The sequence below is a fragment of the Alexandromys fortis genome, unplaced genomic scaffold, assembly GCF_014885135.2.
Source record: "Alexandromys fortis isolate MF-2015 unplaced genomic scaffold, M_Fortis_MF-2015_v1.1 scaffold_8_1_9099942, whole genome shotgun sequence".
Taxonomy (NCBI): domain Eukaryota; kingdom Metazoa; phylum Chordata; class Mammalia; order Rodentia; family Cricetidae; genus Alexandromys; species Alexandromys fortis.
In genome coordinates, this window is record NW_026067898.1 from 6,641,579 (window position 1) to 6,663,614 (window position 22,036).

Consider the following 22,036-nt stretch of genomic DNA (forward strand, 5'->3'; position numbering starts at 1 on the left):
GGGGGGGGGGGGGGGGGGGGGGGGCACTGCCTAAAAGAAAGAGGGGAACAACGAGGGACACGGAAGAAATACAGCGTGGTGTGGTCCCTCACGGTCTTCATACCAAACATGGAACTAGGGCTGCAGGCTTCCAGGCAAAAGTGCTTGCTTCTGGAAGCTTGATGACCAGAGGCAACATCCTGGGGAACCACGTAGTGGAAAGAGAGAATGACCTCTCTCTACACGTGGACCATTTCACACTCCGCGAGCGCGCGCGCGCGCACACACACACACACACACACACACGCACGCACGCACACACACATTTTCTAATGTTTTCTTGCTGTACATCTTGATGCATTCCCTTAATCCCAGCATTCAGGAAATAGAGGTCGGATATCTGTGAGTTCAAAGCTACCCTGGTCTACAGAGTGAATTCCAGGCTAGCCAGGTAGTGAAACCCTGTCACACAAAAAGGAAAGAAAGAAAGAAAGAAAGAAAGAAAGAAAGAAAGAAAGAAAGAAAGAAAGAAAGAAAGAAAGAAAGAAAGAAAGAGGAAGGAAGGAAGGAAGGAAGGAAGGAAGGAAGGAAGGAAGGGAGGGTTAAGATGAAGCCAAGCTTTGTATTTTTGTTTTGTTTTTAAATAAAGAGCTTTCCCTTCGATTTTTTTAAAAAATCTAATTTGGAAGAGAGCAACACCTTAGCACACTGGACAGTAATTTTCAGATTTAGGAAGTTTTACAAATTCCAGACAATCGGATAAAGCAGGCTCAGTATTGAGGTAGCAGAATGCCTGACTTCCCCTTCAGGGAAGGCTGACTGAATAGGGTAATCTAGATATCTACTTGACGAATTGGTGGGTAGATGGATAACCAACAAGTCGTATATAGTTCATTAGTGATCGTCTAGGTGTGGCGAGTATCTGGTGTTTATTGTAAAACTCAACTTTTAGGCTGTTGGTTTTAATACTAAAAGGAGACTCGGGGGATTTATCAACAGACTTGGCAAATCTCCGCTGCGTATTATCCGTGAGATTGGAACAAAATGCTCAATTGTCAACTTCCTGTCTGATGTGTCTGAATTCTCAGGGATAAAACGCTTTTCTGGCCCTGATGAAGGCCATCAGATCAAGAGCGGGGCCCTCTAGAGGTGGGGACAGAAATGCAAGCTACCTTTTGCAAAGTCAGGCATGGGCTGTTGGAACTTTCTGTCAAGTTCAGGTGACCCTCCGCTGTGTCCCGAGGCAGCCAAGTTGTGTGACCGACGCGTAAAGACGACCCAGGAGTCCTTTTATGCAAGACAGCACTCCCCCCCACTCCCCAAAGCCCTTCCAGGGCCTCCCCCAAAGTATCCTGAGAACAGCAGCGAACCAACCATCAGTTTCTTCCAAGAATGCCGGCCACGGCTGCGGCTGCCAAACCTGTGGGGGCCTTAAAATCTTTCTGCGCCTAGAAATAACAGCCATATTTCGACTAGAACACCCCCACCGTGGACTGTTGGCATTTTGTATCAATTTCTTGGCCCAACTTTTTAATATTTTTTAAAATACTCAGTTTTAGGACCTACAACTATGTGATCTTTCTTTTTTTCTCGCTATGACCAAATGGCTCAATTTATCATTTAAAAATCAAGCCATTAGGCCAAGCAATCAGTCGGAGGAGGCAGTGATCTGGAGGCGAGATCAGAACATCAAGTGGAGGCCATAGAATTTTAAGTGTCTCCTAAATGCCTAGAAATGACCACCATGATGCCAGTTTTATTTCAGGAAACGCGGGCCTGACTGCTGAAGAAGGAATGAGGGCTTAGCGGGGTGAAGCGGCGGAGTGTAAGATTCTATGCTAGCCCGAGTACAACCAGCGGGGTACCCCGCAACCAGCACCGGGAACACGCTCCTAGCTGGCAGAAGGCGGCTGGCCGCCAGAGGGGGCGGAGCCTCGCTGAGTCCCGCCTTGGACCTTTGTGACGTAGGACAATGCCTGCCACGCGTCCGAATTCGGTCCTACGGGAGAGCCACACTCCCTTGGACACACTACTGGGCTCACACTAGGCCGGAGGGTCCTGCTTTGGGAACCATGCTTTTCCTAGTCAGACTAGCGGTTTTCCTCAGCCTGTGTGGCTGTTCCAACGCTCAGGGACAAACGAAAGAAGAAGACACAGAGGAAGTGAAAATAGAGGTTCTGCATCGTCCAGAAAACTGCTCCAAAACAAGCAGGAAAGGAGACTTGCTAAATGCCCATTACGACGGCTACTTGGCTAAAGATGGCTCCAAATTCTACTGCAGGTAGGAGATGCTCCGTGCAGCTCAAGCTCAGTCGATACACCGGATCTTGCCCCCATCCCACACCAGCCAGAAGCCAGAAACTGATGCTTCTGTCTTAAGGGGTTTGTGTTTTGGGTTTTCTGTTTTGATTGGTTTTTTTAACAGTAAGTTAAGTCAATATGCCAATTTAGATTAGAAGATAGTACCTAAAAAAAACTGAATGCTTTTAATTGTTGAAAATGTTAGCTCGGTAAATTGACGGCAGACCCACTACATCGCGGGCGTCCTACTGACCACCACCACTGTCCTTGGGACCCCTACAGCTAAATCAAGGCTGCTCGAAAGGATAGTCACACTTTGTTTACCCAGAGCTGAATTCTCTTTCCAAACAGAATGTATTAGAAGCTAGCGCATTTGGTTCTGGTCTTCAGGGGGTCATCTTCTGGCAGAATCCCTGGTAATTTCATCCACCTGGCTCTCCCATCTCTATTAGGTTCTGATTGGGTACCCTTTCTTTAGCTGTACCCTCCAAAGACAGGGCACCCTCCAAAGACAGGCCCGGAGAAAGCAATTCTTTCAAATTTAGAGGGAAACTTATCCTTTCTATTTGGAAGAGAAATTTAACGAGATGTTACTTTCAGTCCTTAAAATGAAATCTGGAGCTCAGCCTGCCCCTTCGGTTTTGGGAAGAAACCCAGAGAAATTAAATGAGTTTTGTTCAAGCCAGGCAGCTAGTTAGAGGCAGGAGACCCGTTTAAAACTTTGACTACTGGGTAGTTTTTGTAAGGATGATGGTGGGACAGAAACGGAATGACTTCCAGCGATCCTTTCTGCCAACACCACAAAGGACGGACTTACGGAAGAATGCGAACACGGGAAAAGAGACTCCAATTTTAAATAAAAACCAAACTTTCTCTCATGACCTCTGCTCATTTAAGTACTAAGTATGGTTTCTTGCAGTCGGACACAAGATGAAGGCCACCCGAAATGGTTTGTTCTTGGCGTTGGGCACGTCATAAAGGGGCTAGACATCGCAATGATGGACATGTGCCCTGGAGAGAAGAGGAAAGTGATTATCCCTCCCTCGTTTGCTTATGGAAAAGAAGGTTATGGTAAGAACCTTTGCCTGCGCACCTTGTTTAGAGCCCCTGTCAACGGCACCTATTTGAACTATCTAATACCTATCGCGGTCAGTTTCCGAAGGGCGATTTTGGCATCCCCCTGTCTCGTAGTAGAGTCGTGGCATCTTTGAAGCCGTTGACTGAGTCTTAAAGAGGTAATCCCCCTTGCCTCTGTTTTTCAGCAGGAGAAGACTGCTGCCCCAAGTGAGATCGAGGAGAGTGAGTGCTTCGAGCTAGTCAGACCTGACATTCCCAAAGAGGTGGTTCCAGATCGCTAAAGCTTCATGCTCACTGCCTTCTGTCAATCGTTTGCTCCCCTCAGAATAGTTCCTAGGACCTGGTGTGTGACTCGTGGTGGGAGAGGGCTTGCTCCCACCACCTGGTTTCATCCTGGCACTGCACTACAAAAGAAAAAGAAAAAAGACAGCCTCCCACGGCATCATACCTTTATAAGCAGTGTGTGTGTGTGTGTGTGTGTGTGTGTGTGTGTGTGTGTGTACATGCATAGGAGCCTGAGAAAAAAAGAAAGAAAATTGAAGATAATTTAAATGCAATACTATCTTCAAAAAGTGGTGAGTTGGTTTCTCCTAGACAAAACGATGTAGGTCAAGTTTGCCCCTCAGTTTCTGAGTTGTCTCATCAACATCCTGCTTACCCTCAGGGTATCCACATCCATCTTCAATGGGCCTAGACCCATTATCCTACAGCAAATGGCTAATTTATCATTTACCAAAACTGGTTTATGCTTAGGTAAGAAGGGCTGCCCAGCTTCCCAAACTACCAAACAAACTATATCCTTTCTGCAGGGAAATAGGCATTCTCACTGACTTTGAGGAGTCTCCAATAAACATCTAAGCAATCTCACTGACACATTTATTTTACTTATAAGAAAAGTGAAGCCTGAAAAAAATACATATATTGGACTGTGGTTACTACCTGTATTACATAGCTTAGAGAAATTTAGCAAAATCTTCTTGATTATGTGTAGCCCTGGCTGGTCTGGAACTCACTCTATAGACAGACAAGGCTGGCCTCCAACTCACAGAGCTCCTCTTGCCTCTGCCTCCCAAGTGCTGGGATTAAAGGTGTGTGCCACTGTCACCTGACTATTATATAGGCTTTTTAAAAATATTTTTATTAATTCTTTTCTTTGAGAGTTTTATGTAGGCACACGATATATTTTGATAATATTCACCCCCACACCGTTTTCCCCTAATTCCTCTAAGATCCACTCCATTTCACCTCTTTGCTCCCTCACGACTTTCAGTCATTCACACAACACACACACACACACACACAGTGAGAGAGAGATTAAACTTGTGTTGTCCAAATACTCCTGGTTGTGGGACCATCCACTGGAGCATGGTCAATCTACCGGGAACCAGAGAATTGACTCTCCCTCCCCAGAACCCATCAGCTGTCCATAGCTCCTCAGTTAGGGGTAAGGGCAGGAATGCTAGCGTGTTGACCGCTGGCTCTTTACAGGTCTTGTTCTCTATGAGCTCAACATACGTGTCTATTAAAACATAACAGTAGTTATGGCTTCATTTTAGGTGATGCTTGAAGAAGCTTTTCTTCTGGCAAAATCCTTGACTCGTGTCACAGAACACCCCTGCATGTCTTGAAGTGCATGTGGCTTTCTAGAGCTTTAATTAACGGTCTCTGTGGTATGTATATATCCTTTGCATTAACTCCTACCTCTTCTGTCTACCTCTATAAATGTAATGCTATTGCAACGCACATCTATCTCCTTTTTTTTAGCTTTACTATTTTTTTTTGTAGAAAAAAACTAATTAGCAACATTTTCTGTATTTATCATAGCATTGTTCAGGAACTTCCCATGCATCTGTGGTACTTTTTTCTTGGGAAATTTGAGTTTGGGCTTCGAGGAGCTCAGTGCTGTGGGTTAGCTCACTTACCTGTCAGGCTCTGCTTCCAGCAGCAGCAGAATAACAAAGGGAACTTGTGCTTCGAGTCTGTCTTAATTACTGTTGGAAGTCATTTTTCTGTCCTTCAAAGTCAGGTATTTTGTAGAATGTTAGGTCGGGACTTTGACGACGGGTACTTGCTGGTGGGTAGATTCGTCTGTGTTCCGACTTTGGAAATGACAGCACACTGCTTTAAGCTATAAATTCTGCCTTTTCCTGTTTGGGTGATAGAAGTATTTTAGCAAGAATCGTATACTTGATCATTAAAGACATTGCTGTTTCTTTTGCTGAACAAACTTAGCTACTTTCAAAGACTTTCATTTAGCAGATACATGTGTATATGTCCTACATCACATGACCTATAAGGCCTGGAAACATATTTACTTACTGCATCTTGGCAACCCTGTGAAATATTAACCTGATATAGCCTCATCTTGCTAAATTCACCAGCTGCATCAGCTAACAGATAAACTTTATTAAAACTATTCCATTTCATTTAAAAATGTTTATTATTAAAAATATCTGTGTAAAACTGCTTCTGGACTTTTGTTACTGCATTTAACTTTTTCCTGTCTGTAAATTTGAAAAGCTAGTTGATATTGTTTTACTTTTGCTCCTGGATTACTTTATAAAATCATTTTCTTAGAGATTATATTTGGGAATCTCTTTTTCTTCTTCTTTTTTTTCATATTTTGTTTTGTTTGATTGGTTGTTGGTTTTCTGAGCCAGATTTTTCTGTGTAACCTTGACTGTCCTGGAACTCACTCTATAGACCAGGCTGGCCTCAAACAGAGATTCGCCTGGCTCTGCCTCCTGGGAGCCGGGATTAAAGGTCTGTGCCACCACCACCCAGCTCTCTGCCTAATTTCATTTATTTATGTACGGACAAAGCATGAGCCTCAGCGGGTCAGAGGTCAGAGGACAATTTGTGGGAGGAGTCAGTTCTATCCTGGCACAGTCTGGGTTCCAGGTATGGAACTGGGGTCATCAGGCTTGGCAGCAGGTGTCACTGAGTCTGTTCACCAGCCCAACTTTGGTGGGTTTCTTCCCACCATACATCTCTTCCCTATACCATGTCTCTGTCTATATCATCATATAGGATGATCAAGATATAGTAACAAAATCTTTGTTTATTGTAACTTAACCAGGAAACTGGTCCAGAAGGGCCTTTGGACTGACCTATTTTAAAATATACAGGGGGGGGAGATTTCCCAAAATGGTTTTATAAAAAGGGGACACAATAGATAAACCCTGAAATTTTTGATACTAAACTTAATGTTCTGAAAGCAGTACTTCTAAGCTCTAAAGCCCTGATACTCATGTGACCACTGAATGAATCTCTGAAAGCCATTTTTCAGTAAGTCAAACTGTTAAATTTTAAACCCGTAGCAGAAGGCAAGATTCCACCCAATGCAACACTGATGTTTGAGATTGAACTTTACGCTGTGACCAAAGGACCGCGGAGCATTGAAACATTTAAGCAGATAGACACGGACAACGACAGGCAACTTTCTAAAGCCGAGGTAATTCAAACTTCATGTGTGCAGTTTGAGCTTTTTTTTCATTATAAGTCAAAGGCATTTGCATCAAAGATACTCTTTAGTTTTCGCTGGGGTTGTCCCTGATTGCTTTAGTAGAGCTGCTTGCTGGAAATTCCGACCTCAGAGAAGAAAATGTCCTTTCCCGTTTCTCTGTATATAGGAAGGCCAAGAAAGTCCTAGTGTAAGGCCTCGTGATGCAGGCCGGTAGCCTCAGTTATTCCCAAGCCCGACATAAGAAAATAATACCACAAAGGACAGCCTGGGCTACAAAGAATTCAAGGGTACTCTGGGTAACTTACTAACACGCTGTCTCAAAAGGTGCAAAAGGGTCTGGACATATGGCTCAATAGTAGAGTTCTTGCCCGAATATCCATAAGGCCCTGGTTTCAATTACTAATTCTGGCAAATCAATCAATCAATCAAGAAAAGTCCCAAGCTAGCCTCTTCTGGCAGCTACACTAGAAAGATAGACTTCTTTCCAACAGTACTGTATGGACTTGTCCCTCTGGACTCTGATGTAGATGAGATTATGTAGAGCTAGCAAGACTTTGAACTGAGTGGGCTAAGAAAATGGTAATCATGAGCTAAAAGTCCACCTCCTATAGATCAACTAATAAATACTTGTAATAATGATACACATTCTTCACACTTTCTTGGTCCCAGATACCATTCTAAGCACGTAAGTGCGTGAATGCATCTAGTCTTCAGGACAGCTTAGGTGACAGTCACTTCTGTCATCTCTTGTAGATGGGGAGATGTTAAGGAGGCATGGTGAGTACTTAGCTGCCATGACAAACCCAGATTGCACCCCGGCTGTCTGGCTCTGTGTTTTGAGTCTTGGGTACTCCCTACCTTCCAGGTACCACCATCTTGAATGTTTCAGGGAAGCCCACAGTGCCTTGTCTAGTCCCATAGTCTACACTTAACTTGGCCGTCTTCCTCCTTCGTCCAGAGGCGATTAGAAACATAACATCACCTTGGTAGGTAATGAGGCAGGGGGGCCCTTGATTTCAAATAGTCCATTTTCTATTTCAGGCACTTCAGGGTTGAGATAAGGTCTCATTCTAGTCCCAAGCTGTACTGGAACTGTGATGTAGTATAGGCTGGTCTTGAACTCGTGGAAATCCTCCTACCTCTTCCAAGGGCTGGAATTACAAGAACAAGCCACCAGCCCTAACTACTAAGTCTTTATTTCTTTTCCTTTTTTTTTTTTTTTTTTTTTTTTTTTTTTTTTTTTTTTTTTTTTTTTGTGACTGAGGATTGGATTTAGAACAAGGTCATTCTAGGCAAGCACTAGCCCCTGAGCTACATCTCCATCTCCAATCTCCATTCTTCTTCCTCTCCCACACAACTCTAGTTCCTCCTCCAGGAGCCTCATAAATAATAAGTCCTTCCTTGAGGCTCCTCCACTGGCCAGGATGGAGAGAGGCTGGAACTGAAGCAGAGTCGACAGGGGAATACTGCTTACTGGCTTCTTCCCAATGGCTTGCTCTGCCTGCTGTGTGCTACACCCCAGGACTACTGCCCACGGGGAGCTGGGCCCTCCCACATCAATCATTAATCAAGAAGATACCCCACAGACTTGCTCCAGGACAGCCTGCTGGAGGCAGTTTCTCAACTGAGGTTTCCTCTTCCCGGGTGACTCTAGTTTCTGCCAGCACACACCAGGCCTTCACAGGGTCCCTAAAGGGGAACTGTCTTCAGTGTTATCATTACTTACTTCAGCCACACCCGGAGGTTCCTTCTGGACTATGAATGTCCCTAGACATTAGGGTGTCTCCAGTTCTTTTCTGGAAAATAAAAGTAGAGGCGATCCAAAATACGCTCAGCTTCACTACAGTTTCCCAGGCATCTTGCTGGGTCTCAGCTACGCTGTCACGGGATGGGTAAGAATGATTTTTTTTGCCCAGTTATAACAATAGTTATCGTCTGTTGACGTGGACCCTGATATCCAGTCCTAAGGTATAGACACTTCTCTTCTTTGACAGATGGTATTCATAGTGTTCAGAAAGGTTAGATGTTTTGTTGCAGACCATGTAGTAGATACATGTGGAAGCCCAGATCTGAAACATGAACTAACAGAAACTTCCTTGCTTAATGGATTGTTTCTTCAGGTTAAGTAAGGTGGGAGTGGGGTATAGTATTAAATTACAAAACGAAAGGAGTGTAGAGCCCATTACTGACACAAATTAAAGTCGTGGGGCTGGAGAGATGGCTCAGCAATTGAGTGTTCCCTCTCTTGGGAGAGGACCAGAGTTAGCGCCCACATCTGCTTGCATCAGACCAGTTAACTCCAGCTCCAGGGGTTCTGATGCCCTCTTCTGGTCTCTCTGGGTGCTGCAGGCACAAAACCATTAAATAATAAAATAATTTTAAAAAAAAATTTAAGTTGTGTTCTTGCCCACCGCCTTGTATCTTTACACACACCGTATAGAAAAAGAGTAGCTTTTGAATACCACCTTAGTTAGTTATGAAAAGATAGTTTTGGTTTAGAAAATGCAGAATGTTTGAGGCTGTTTAAAATGCTTTATACTTACATAGGATTGCTAAGTCTCAGCAGAAAGGGGAAAAAATGTTCCTCCCTTCATATTGGACCAAAGTCATGTCTGAGAACCTGCTGCAAGGCCCACTGACCATTCTAAGGTCATGTGATTGGTTATGCATGGATGTGTATTACTAAATACAGTTCAGCGTTCAACTCCACCTTTCAAATGGCCCAGACTTGCAGAACATTATCTCCAGCTTGGTAGACTATGTTTTCCTTAGGGAAAAACAGTTGTCACGTAGATCTCTTTAAATTATACGGTGTACACATTTTAAGAAGCAAAACAAAGTTGGCCATGGTGGTGTCTACCCATAGTCCCAGCTTCTGAGGGAGCTGAAGAATGGTTTGGGCCTATAAATTGAGACCAGCCTGGACAACACAGTGAGAGACGGTGTTGTCTCGAGACAAGGAAATGGGGGAGGGGAGGAGTTTTTTTTTTTTTTTTTAACTTACCTTAACTCAGTATAAATAGTACCATTTCAGCATGAAACCTCCAACGTCAGTGAGGTGTGCTTTCACTTAGGATCCCCCAAGTCTGGTGTGTGACTTACATCTACAGGAGCACGTCTCGGGTTACCATAGCCACCCGCAGACGTTGCATGTGGCTAATAGGACAGCACTTCACTGCTTGCTTGCTTGCTTGCTTGCTTAGAGAAATGTCCTGTGCTGCAAACACAAGCAGGCAACACTGGAGAATGTCAGAAGATTAGCTTGATGATGCAGTAGATTCATTAGTTCCAGAGACAAAAACAATAATGAGATTTTATCAAATAATAGGAGTCCATAAGACTGTGCTCGCCTTTCCTAAATGAACAGTGGATTATTAGAAAGAATTTAGTTTCAGGAAGTAATACAGATTGGTGTGACTAGTACCACCAATCTACAGCCCCAGGGACAGATAATTTGAACACCCATTTCTCTTCAGAAATCGCTTCAAAAGTTAAAAACGAAAAAATTCCTGGGCTGAGCCTGATGGCTCACGCCTTTAATCCCAGCTCTTGGGAAGCAGAAGCAAGCAGATCTCTGTGAGTTCAAGGTCAGCCTGGTCTACACAGTGAGTTCCAGGCTAGCCAGGGCTACAATAGTGAGTTCCAGGCCAGTCAGACCTTGTTTCAAAGGTATCTCTAAACCAAACCTTAAAATACTTTTTTTGTTTGTTTGGTTTGGTTTGGTTTTTTGAGACAGGGTTTCTCTGTGTCACAGCTCTAACTGTCCTGGAACTAGCTCTTGTAGACCAGGCTGGCTCAAATTCAGAGTCTGCCTTTGTCTCCCAAGCTCTGGGATTAAAGGCGTACACCACCCTCAACCAGCTGAAATACCTTTAAAAATATTAAAGGGCTGGCAGGATTTCCAGGTGTCTACAGCTCTTGCTCTAAGCCTGGCGACCTAAGTTCAGTCCCCAGGATTCCATATGGTGGAAAAAGAGAGCCAATGTCCATCAATTGTCCTCCGACCGCCACGTGTCCACCGTGGTCCTCGAGTGCTCCCCTGTAAGCCATCAGATACATGACTTAAAATTGTTTCATCACTCAATATGTTTATTCATTAATGTAATCATTTCTCAAAGTTACCAGACATTTGTGCGGTTTCATCATTAACGACACTCTCGTCTGGCCCTCCAGATCGAGCTTTACTTGCAGAAGGACTTTGAGAAAGATGAAAAGCCCCGGGACAAGTCCTATCAGAAGGCAGTTTTAGAAGACATCTTTAAGAAAAATGACCACAATGGAGATGGCTTCATTTCTCCCAAGGAATACAATGTGCACCAACACGATGAGCTATAAATTTACTCCGTTAGTAAATTACTGTACTTTTGCTTTAAAAAAAAAAAAGTCACTTTTCTCCATGTTGTGGTTGTCTGTTTTCCATTGATATTGAAAAGATATGTTTCCTTTAATAAACATAATTTTGGTGTGATAATGTGAAGCTGTTTTGCAAATCTAACTCTGGGGTAGGTGTGATTGTGTCCCCTGTTATTTTCTTCTGGGAACATAAATTGTAGCACCAGGGAATGGACCTGTATCCCAGTGGGTGACACCCTCCTTCAGGGCGTGGATGAATACTCTAAGTGCTTCTCGGCTCTTAGTAACAGTGAGGAGAGGCGCGTAAAGATCCTGAAGATCCAAGATTTTAATTCCTAAAATGCCCCATTCCTAAGAATACTCAGAGACCAGGAAGCAATAGCTCTTTTTCTATGCATTTTGTGATGTTTTATAGATAGTAGGATATAAAAGCATGGTACGAAGTCTTCCTTTGAGGTCCATGCAGGAAGAAGTCAGTTGTGCATAACTCGGATGCATGAAGAATTTCAGCAGTCTGTACTTTTGGGTGTGAGCTTCTGGCCTGGGGAATTTGGCCAAACTAAAGCTCATCACCTGTACGAGACTCTTCTTCCTCAAGCGCTACTATAAGTGTATTATTACTCTTCCATCTTTCTTCTCACTGTCTACCATATAGAGCTTTTAAAAAAGTAGTGTGTGTGTGTGTGTGTGTGTGTGTGTGTGTGTGCGTCTATGGAGGCCAGAGGCTGTAACTCCCTGGAGCTGGAGTTGCAGCCTATTGTGGGCTATACGAAGTGGGTGCTGGAAATCGAACCACGGTCCTTTGTGATCTCTCCAGCATCCCTTACTGTCCCCGCCCCACCCATCCATTACGTTTGGCCCAGAATTTTAAATTGGTATCATAGCATGTCTTGGGTTGCGGTTGCCTTTCCCTATCTCTTATCACTCCACTCCAGCATTCTTAGTAATGGCAAATGACGGTTACAAACTGGAATGCATTAACATTTTTAAAAATTTAACTTTTTTTAAAAGTTAAACTTTTTTGCTACGAACGAGGTGTCTTGTGTGGTAGTTTGAGTGTAATTGGCCCCCATGAAGCTCATAGGGAGTGATGCCATTGGGAGGTGTGGTCTTGTTGAAGGAAAGGTGGGGGGGGCAGGCTTTGAGGTTTCTTTGACTTGGACTTTGCTCAGAGTCACAGTCTACTTCCTGTTGCCTTCTGATCAGGATGTAGCCAGCACCGTGTCTGCCTGCACACCATCGTGCCCCCCAACACCATGATGATAATGGGATGAACCTCTGCAACTGAAAGTGAGCCACCCCAGTTAACTGTCTTCCTTTTAAGAGTTGCCATGGTCATGGTGTCTTTCCACAGCAATAGAAACCCTAAGACACCTTGCTATTCCAGTTCTGAGTCGTGGTCAAAACATTAATGTGGTCCAACTTGTTGAGAGGCGAGAAGAGATGCTGGACCACGTTGCAAAAGGAAGGGCACTGGAACATGTGAAAATCTGGATGTTTCCTATGTATGCCAAGCAGAATGGCTCTGGCTGAAATAAGTGAGCTCAGAACAAACAAAGCTTTTTTTGTTCTCTGAAATGTGTTCTTTCCAAACATTTGTTCATTTTTAACTCTCGGGTGTGTCGTTGACAACATTTTTTTTTCTTTTTCTGCATTGTGAGATAGGGTTTTGCTATGCAGTCCAAGCTGGGCACAGACTCTGTATCCTCCTGCCTCAGCATTCTGAATGCTGAGATTTTAGCAGAAATTTTATCTAAAATGTAGAAGTTACAGAAACTATTACATTAGTAAATGCCACCTGTGCATACAAAATATAACCCCTCCACTACCTTCTCTTACCTTCCTAATACTTTCCGGTCACTAAGTCGCCTACCAGTTTACTTCCCTCAATGTGCACAAAATAGAAATTAAGTAAGTATGTGAACACCTTCCTTGCCCATCATTTATCATACAAGGCATTTGTTGAGCTTTTGTTTGTTCTTGCTTTTTTTTTTTTTTTTTTTTATGAGATGGGGCCTTGCTGTAATAGCCCAAGCTTGCCTGGAACTCACTGTGCAGCCTAGCCTGATGTCAAAACTCAATCCTTCTGCCTCATCTTCCTGCATACTGGGACTACAGGCATATACTACTTCACCCAGCCTATACAAAGTACTTCCGAATTTGTTTTTTAAAGTTAAGGCTCCATTAGCCGGAGGTGTGGTGGCTCAGTGAACGGTGCTTGCCTAGCATGCTTGAAGACCCACCTGAGTTCAACCCCAGCACCATGGGATCTGGAAGTAGTGGCAGACACCTGTAACTCAGCACTCAGAGATTCAGGCAGGGAAATGAGGCATCCAACATCACCCTGGCCTATACAGGGAGTTCAAGGACAGCCTGGACTACGTGAGGCTCTATCTAAAAGAGAAGAAAGAAAAAGCACATATGTTAAATGAATACATGTACCTGGAAACATCTTTTAAATAACAGTTTAAATATAAACCATTACCCATCCTACCTATGTGCAGTGTGCCATGGTCTGTTTCTTGTAATTGCTTCATGCCTTTGGGTGAATCTAACAGTAACGATGTTATTCATTTAAGCTATAATTTTTTAACATTTTTACAATTTTAATAAAAGATAATTATTTAGCTGTTGGTATATGAAAATTTCAGGTATCTTAGAGAATAGATAAAAAAAAAAAAAAAGATCCAGGCCCACATATAACCCATAACTCACCTATTCCTGAGGATGAGGTAGGCAGGTCATGTGAGCCCAGGATTTTTAGAACAGCTTTGATAACGTAAGCAAGGCCCTGGCTAACTCCCCAAAAGAAATTTGCAAACAAAATATATTAAACTCATTAAACACGTCCAAAGACACAGGCCTGCCCTGTTTCTCTTAAGTGGCAGCACCCACTGTGCAGAGCGAAGTTAGCGGATGGAGTGGTAGCCCATTGCCACTGCCAGCTACAGTGTTAACTGTGCGCAGAGCCCAGGCTAAGCACCTGACACCACGATTAAACATTTAGTAATATATTAAATTATTAACATTTTTTTCTCCTCCTACCAAACCTAGGGCCCCAAAGTAACCACTTGTGCCCATGTGTCATCTTTAACGGCTGAACTAAAATGGGATTAAATATAAAGAGCAACTTAAAATGAGACCCAGATGCCCAAGGGATTGTGAAGAAACGGACAGGTTTTTTGTGAAAGAGTGCTTCTCTTTGAATTTTGTAATAAGGTTTTGCTTAATATAAGCAATGTTATTAATCCTCATAAAAATCTGTGAGGAAGGGGCTGGAGAGATGGCTCAATGGTTAAGAGCACCGTCTGCTCTTCCAGAGGTCCTGAGTTCAATTCCCAGCAACCACATAGTGGCTCACAACCATCTGTAATGAGATCTGGCTCCCTCTTCTGGCGTGTGGGCATACACGGAGGCAGAATGTTGTATACATAATAAATAATAAATAAATCTTTAAAAAAAAATCTGTGAGGAAGACAGTGGTATCCTCATCTCTACCTCACGAGTGGAAACGCTACCTAAAAGGCCTTCTGCTTTTTAAAAAGTTCGTCCAAGCAAACCTGAACAACTTAAGGCTTGTGGAACAATAGTACATTAAACACCAACAAAACTAGATGGGCACCGTAGTGCACACCTTTAATCCTAGCAGAGGCAGGAGGATCTCTGTGAGTTCAAGGCCAGCCTGGTCTACAGAGTGCCAGGACAGTTAAGATGAAACAGTGAAACCCTGTCTCCAAACACCAAAAACCCACCAACAAAGCTTACTCCTTTTTCCTTTTATTTCATTCTTTTGTGCCAAATATCAAAACAAGGGACCGCATGGAGCCTCACGTACTTCACCCCATCCACAGAGCACTGGAAGCAACCGTAAACCGTCTCCCGCTTCAAGTTCCCCATTCCACAGAGTATGCAGGGCCCTTTGGGAATGTTGTGGTTTAGTAAGTTCACACGGATGTGAGTCCCCTCCTTGAGGGAAATGTCAGTCATGCTAAGGGGTTTGTCATAGTAGTCGGCAAAGAGATCGTCCAGGTAAAGCTGGGAGCGAGAGATGGCGTCCATCACTCTCCTATCTGCAAAACAGAACCCAGAAACGTGTTAGAAGTCCAAACAGCCACGCAGCCCAAGCTGTGTTGATAAGGGTATCAATCCAAACCATCCATCAGGAAATAACTGGGCTTTAAACGTGTTAACTGGCGGCTGAATGAGGAGCAGCCTCATAGCCTGACACAGAAGGAAAGCCTTCAGAAACCCCTTCGGCAGACGTACTTCTTTCGAAGAGGATGTTCCTCAGTCTGTAGAGCACGGTGAAGGTGGTCGTTTCTTCCCTTTCAAACCCTCCTTTTGACACTGATGTGACACAGAGGTCTGCAAAACAATTGGAGATGTTGTTATAATTACCTAATAGTTGAGTATTTCATAGAGGACGTGAATTCCCATACTTGCAGTTCATTGGGTTTTCTCTTAATAAAGCTAAACTTTACACATTTGCAAGTACAAAATTTAGAGATTAAGATAGTACAGTGACATGCCTCCAGCTCGTCCTGTACCCAGCCTGTCTGGCACGGGCCTTGTGTATCCTTTAGACGCTCTGTATGCGCAGACTTAACGTATGTTTCTAGAAACAATTCCATAGCATACATAGTTGGTTAAAATATCTCTCAGAGCCCATTGTGTGGCCAGAGCTACCCCTACTCCCAACATGGTTTGTCCTCCTCTGTTGTGCTCATGGGATGGACCACTACTGCGTCCCCTAACGATGTTTCCAATGTTTTGTTTTAGAAACTAAAGACCCTGTTTGTTCCTCTATCGCTGTACATTATGTCTCAGTACACCTAGAGCATAAATTCCTGGAAATAAAAAGCCAGACATTGTGCTCATAGAGAGACTACATTTTGATGAAGGATATTTTATATTCCTCTCAACAATATAGTCAATATAACTGTCAAACCCAACAGCTGCAGGGCTCCATGTTGAGTTTACTTAGAATGTAGTTTCATTTCTAGGTTTCCTAAGCCTCCTTCCCCAGGACTACAGAAACTAACAAAGAAGGTCTACAGATGTAAATTACCGTAACTAGGGGCTCCCTTGCCTGGTCCTTTTGGGGCTGTATCTGGTCTTGTTATGACTCAGTGAACTAACTTTAAAGTCCCCTGAGATATAGAAAGCCAGGTGAGCTGTACTGATCTACCACACAAGATGACTGTAGAGGAAGTACTAAATCCTAGAGTGTTTCTTTATTATTTTAAGGGAATATGAAGCTAAAAAATTATGTCTAGACAGGTACAAATAAATTCATTGATTATTAATTAATTAATATTACTCATTTGGGCACCAGACACCTTACTGTCTTTAGATTCCTTATTTACCACTGCAACAGCTACCTATTAGAAGTCATTATTGACCTTCCCGTAAAAGCTAAGGCATATTTTGTCAATGGACCTTGTTTTATTCCTAACCTATAGTTGTAAGTGGGGTAGTATGGAGTCTTCACTACAAAGCTCAAAAGAGGTGCTGGGAAATTAGAGGGGGGTGATTTCCCAGCTATTCCACCCTAGCATATGAAGGCATAGTGCTTCTATAATCATGAAAACGGGAGGGGAGACAGAGAAGGAAGGACGGAGGAGGGAGAGGGGCAGGAGGGAGAGATCCATTCCTATTACATTCTCCCTAAAACTATCGTCACGGGAGCTCCAGGCAGCGCTTTTACTCACCAAAGGCACCATCCAAGTAAATGAAGAGTTCGAAAACACTGAATGCTATCGTTGTGTGTGCTGGGAAAACAATAGCCTTTTCCCTTCCTTTGGGATTCTGTTCATCCATAAAATGAAACTGCAGCAAATGGATGGATAAAATAACGTTATTACAGAGCATAGCAGGGCATAATCCCACCCAAAACAAAACACGACCACCTACCCAAGTAAAGCTCAGCCCTGCCTCAGTTATACCTTATGGTGAACTCCCATGTATGATCTACGCCAGCGACCTTTTAGCTTCCTGACTTTAGGGTTGAAGTCAGTTTCTTACAGTAAACCCTTTTCTTCAAGCCTTGCCCATCTGCTTCAGAAGCCCCACAGGTGCAGGCAGCTTTCCCAGCCCCCCCAAAATGACCATCATCGAGTCAGCATTTCAGCTTGTGCCCCTCAAATGACCGATGCTGATCAGAATTTGGAGGATATCTGAATATAGATTCTGGACAGAACCCTCATAATGTAGTGATGGATATGAGATGGCACCCCGTATTCTTGAGATGTCTTGGTCATCGTACATAGATTATGTGTAATATGTTAAATTGCAGCTGGAGAGGGTGGAAAAGATGACCATTGAGTCCTGTATTTTAAGAGGTTTTTCTCTGTGACTATGAGAAGGGCAGCCTGTCCCAGAGATCCTCCTCCCTATGCCACCTCCCTCACGACAGAATCACAGACACACACTCTAACACTTAGCTTTCCTCCGGTTGCCACGGGTCACATTCAGATCCCCACGCTTATGCAACAAGTACTTCATAGACAGAGCAGTAACACGTCCCACTTTAAAGTAAAGTGGTATACAAGCTCATGGGTTTCATAATGGTGTATGTGTGTGTGTATGTGTGTGTGTATGTGTGTGTGTTTGTGTGTGTATATGTGTGTGAATGCACTTTAATTTGCCCCCTGCCACTGCCCTCCCCTTTCCACCTTCGCACTAGTCTCCACTCCCTTCCTTCCGCATTCAGGTCACACGGATTCCCTCCTGCCCCCAATCTCTCCCTCCCCTTTCACGGTCTTCTTCCCCGTTTCATGCCCTGTACACAAACACATGCACATGGGCACGCACACACACATACACACTTAAAGCTCAAGTCTACATATATGAGAAAATATGCAATATTTGCCTTTCTGAGTCTGGCTTATTTCTCTTGACAATTTTCAGTTCCATCTATTTTCCTGCAAATATCATACGTTCGTGTTCTTTACTATAGAACAAAATGTCACCTAACAATTGGCTTTAACCCTATCAAATCATTACTAGGTGCCATTGGTTGGTAAGAATAAGCAATATAAATTCCTATTTTTTAAAAAATTTTTCTAAATATTTATTTATTTTTATCTTAATGTGTGTGTGCCTGCATCCGATCCCTTGGAACTGGAGTTACAACCACTTGTTGGCCACCATGAGGGTGCAAAGAACCAAATCTAAGTTCTCTCAAGGCAGTTCTCTTGACTTTCTGTTTTCTACTTTTTAACTTTTAAAAGGATTTACACAATATGAAGCATATTTGGTTATTGATGCTGTTAATTAGAAAAAGCCTACTTTCACAGAAAACCTAAATTCAGGGCTGGTGATATGGCTCAGCAGACACGGGCACTTGCCACAGCTCCCGGCCACCTGGGCACACGTACGGAAAAAGAAAACCGACCCCACAACTTGTTCTCTGACATCATCAGCATGCGCACTGTGGCGTATGCACGCTCGCACACACATGGAGAGCATTAAATAAATAACTAAATGCAAAAAAAATGTTGAAAACTCAGCTTTTAAAATTCAGTATGAATTGCATTACTCAAAAGCAAAATCAAAGACTATAATATCTGGACTTACTTTTTTGTTCTTAATACAACACTCGAGTACTATTTAATTGGAGGAACTCCAGTATATACATACATTCACAAGGATTACTTGTCTGTATTGTATTACACAGGTTTAGAACCCAAGTTGCCTTGCCTGGTCTCCTTATTCGGAAGCCCAACCACTCTGAGGCTCTTGGTTTCCTGCCTCTGACGAAAGGCAGAAACCCATTATGAGTAACTTTTTAAAAACTCCACAGTAGCTCCGCAGTTAGCTAGTGCCCCCCCCCCCCCCCCCCCCCCCCCCCCCCCCCCCCCCCCCCCCCCCCCCGAGTGTGTCTTACCCGCATGGCTTCCCCTCGAATGCCAGCATGCACAGACAGGGAGCACTGGCGTGTGGTTCTGATGCTCTCCATGACCACGCACAGCACCGCTTTCCTGCTGCTCCTTGATTGGCGGATCAAACTGTGGTCAAAGTTAATTTTTCTAGAATAAAATGAAAAAGCATGCTTTACCACGTGATCACACATGGTAAACGAAGGCACCTGTTGTGGTATCTGTGGTCCAACCCAACTATGTGCTGGTCGAGGCAGGCGTAACGCAAACCAGAAAGTACAAATCACTTCACTCAATCGCCTCTCCCTTCAGTGGTTTTCCTTGTTTTAGAAAATGGAGGCGTGGCTTTAGTTTTGTAGAACCGGGGTACTAAACCCTGGGCTTTGTGCGTGCGAGGCCAGTGTTCTATCACTGAGCCGCCTCCCAGCTACCCACCGCCTCTTTATTTAGATAGATCCTCAATAATTTGCTTAAGGTGGACTTGAACTCACGATGTAGCCCTAACAGGCTTTGAACTTGTGATTGATTCTCCTGTCTCACTCTCCCAAGGATTACTTCACCTGAATCTCCTAGTTCTATAGAATGTTCTATCCTGCCTAGAGTCTGCTGGAAGCACAGTTTGCATGATTTCAATTTAATAATTTAGCAAATTGTGCGGAACCATAGTGATGTTCTGTGAAAGAACTGAAAATGTATATCAAATGATTTTTGATCTGGTTTGGGTACTAATCAGCTGCTAACACGGAGTCTTTCAAATGAATAAAAAATATAAACTAACTTGTAAAATATGACTCAAATGTTTTAAGCGTTCTTGGCTTTGGAGTCGGTACAGTTAATCATTTAATGGAAATACTGCAGTATATCGGGGACTTTGTACTGACCGCGCGGTAATTTCCTTGAGTAGCGTTGTCACCTCCACTTCATGTTTGGTTACTACACCAAAGGAAGCTTTGACCGCGATGGAATCGGATCCAGTAACATTAATCCCAACGTCATTCACGATGTGGTTGTTTCGCCTCCCATAGAGGGAGACATCTGACTCATCTTCATAATTCAGTAACTGATAAGATGAAATACCTTAGGAGAAGGAACTTGATATGTTGTGAACGTCTCAAATTCGTACATTATTATTCTAACGTGACTGAAAAAAACTCTTTTGCCCAAATGTTAATTAGACAGTATTTCCAACATCACGAAAAGTAGAATTTCAGGCAATTTTACTACAAAAAAAATAAAAGTGTACTTAAAACAAACTCAAATTCTCTGTTCAGATAACAGAATACATCTACAGCAATCAAGATCCCTCGGGTAGCTGAAATGAAAACAAGTGTCTATAACCGATGACTGGACATCATGACTATTTTATAATCCAGTTTTAAAAACAGAGTTCAGGGTTGGGGAATGGCTCAGCTGGTAAAGAGTGTGCTTGCAGGCATGAGGATCTGAGCCTAATCCCCCAGGACCCACATTTTAAAAAATTGCATTTACCTATCTAAATGATGACTTTCACTTATTGATCATGTGAAATGGGTAAGACCAGATAATACCTGGTATTATACAGAACGGAAATCATCATTTCCTTGCTGTGTTTAGTTTAAAACATCAGATAGCTGATTTTAAAAATCAGGCAACAAGAGATTTGACACGATCAAGACTTAAGCATTATTCATCGTAACGATGCTACTACCACATAAAGGCTGATTTTAGTCATAACACGTGTATTATTAGTATAACTAATCTATACGACCTCGGTCGGGCTATTACTGCTATAGCCCCATGGAGAGTCACGCCGGATCATTTAAACTTACCGGCCGAGATGTCTCGGTCTCCTATGAGAATATCTTTAAGTGTGAAGGGCGTCGAGGTAAATTTGTGTCTAGGAAACAGAAAACACCGCTTCTTTTTCACCACCAGACTCAGGGGTTGGTACTTGTCGGCTTCACTGAGGCTCGGAACAGGCACTAATCTCCCTCCATCTCCAACTTGCTTAACAAAGCTCTTGGTAGCAGCGGCAAACATAGTACTATCAAGACGTCATCGACTACGACCCTCAAGCAACGAACCCATTTTTGAAGAGGAAAACCAGACGCCAGACTTCGCCTTGTGTGATGTTAAATCCAATTGCGCAGACTGAAACTCTAAAGCATGCTCTCACCAGATCCTTTACCGGTGTGCAGTTCACAACCCTGCCTCCCTTCATGAACTCCGGTCATGAATAATAGAAAGCGCTGTAAAAGGATGCGCTAAAAAACGAGTCTAAGTGGGACCGGCCGTCTACAGCTACAGTACACAGAAACGAATTCAAACATATTGCCAGTGTCCTTGAGGAGACCACAGTTGGGAGTGCTCTGCCACCAGTAATGAACCAGCTGGCAAGGAGGCTTTGAGTCCTGCAGGAAAGGGATCCTGTCCCCTGTAGATGTCAGGCCTGGATACCATCTACAGGGGACACGATCCAAGGGGAATTCCTTCACAAGGCCAGCAGGAGCATTTTGGCAACAGAAAAGCACTTTTGAATCCTCTCAGGATACAGATCATTACATGAGCATTTCTCTCCTCTGGGATTTAGCATGCTTATAAAACTATATGTTTAATACCACATATCAACTCACAGGATATAGAGGAACGATTGTAAGCGGCTCTCTATAGAACTCTGAAGGCTTTCAGTTACAAATTCCATTACATATTAAAAACTACTATGGAAGTCTCTTACTTTGAAACTGATGGCTCAAACCACATCACCTGATAGGGTTCTGCTGGATTTACCTCCTTTTTTTTTTTTTTTTTTTTTTTTTTTTTTTTTGCTTATTCCTCTCCCAATTACTTAACCTATAGAAATAGTTATATAAAGTTTTGGCTTGTTTTCAAGGAGTTTTGTGGACCCATTAAAATAAAATTCTGGGGGAAAAACCTATATTGAGATATTATATGATCATAAGTGGTTGACATGTTTTGAAAGTGGTCCTTACAAAAACCTCAT

General features: G+C 43.2%; 2 protein-coding genes across 5 annotated transcripts; one reads left to right on the forward strand and one right to left on the reverse strand.

The window, feature by feature from the left end:
* The first annotated feature begins 1,951 nt into the window (after nucleotides 1-1,951).
* On the forward strand, nucleotides 1,952-11,300 carry Fkbp7 (FKBP prolyl isomerase 7). 2 transcript variants are annotated; one of them, XM_050121100.1, is made up of 4 exons: nucleotides 1,952-2,260; nucleotides 3,200-3,351; nucleotides 6,678-6,811; nucleotides 10,997-11,300. In XM_050121100.1, exons 1-4 carry the CDS (start codon nucleotides 2,052-2,054, stop codon nucleotides 11,156-11,158), a joined length of 657 nt encoding a protein of 218 aa, XP_049977057.1. In that variant the 5' UTR covers nucleotides 1,952-2,051; the 3' UTR covers nucleotides 11,159-11,300. The 2 variants fall into 2 exon arrangements, with proteins under 2 accessions (XP_049977057.1, XP_049977066.1); XM_050121109.1 differs by lacking the exon at nucleotides 1,952-2,260 and adding an exon at nucleotides 4,914-5,027 and having other exon boundaries at nucleotides 3,212-3,351.
* Nucleotides 11,301-12,165: 865 nt separating this feature from the next.
* Pjvk (pejvakin) lies at nucleotides 12,166-21,833 on the reverse strand. Of its 3 annotated transcripts, XM_050119621.1 has the most exons (7): nucleotides 20,865-21,833; nucleotides 19,938-20,133; nucleotides 19,065-19,206; nucleotides 16,888-17,005; nucleotides 15,443-15,541; nucleotides 15,012-15,246; nucleotides 12,166-13,570 (listed from the first exon to the last, which is right to left on the reverse strand). In XM_050119621.1, the coding sequence occupies exons 1-7, from the start codon at nucleotides 21,073-21,075 to the stop codon at nucleotides 13,567-13,569; spliced, it is 1,005 nt and encodes a 334-aa protein (XP_049975578.1). In that variant the 5' UTR covers nucleotides 21,076-21,833; the 3' UTR covers nucleotides 12,166-13,566. The 3 variants fall into 3 exon arrangements, with proteins under 3 accessions (XP_049975578.1, XP_049975589.1, XP_049975569.1); XM_050119632.1 differs by lacking the exon at nucleotides 12,166-13,570 and having other exon boundaries at nucleotides 14,764-15,246; nucleotides 19,938-20,116; nucleotides 20,865-20,999; XM_050119612.1 differs by lacking the exon at nucleotides 12,166-13,570 and having other exon boundaries at nucleotides 14,768-15,246.
* Nucleotides 21,834-22,036: the final 203 nt, after the last annotated feature.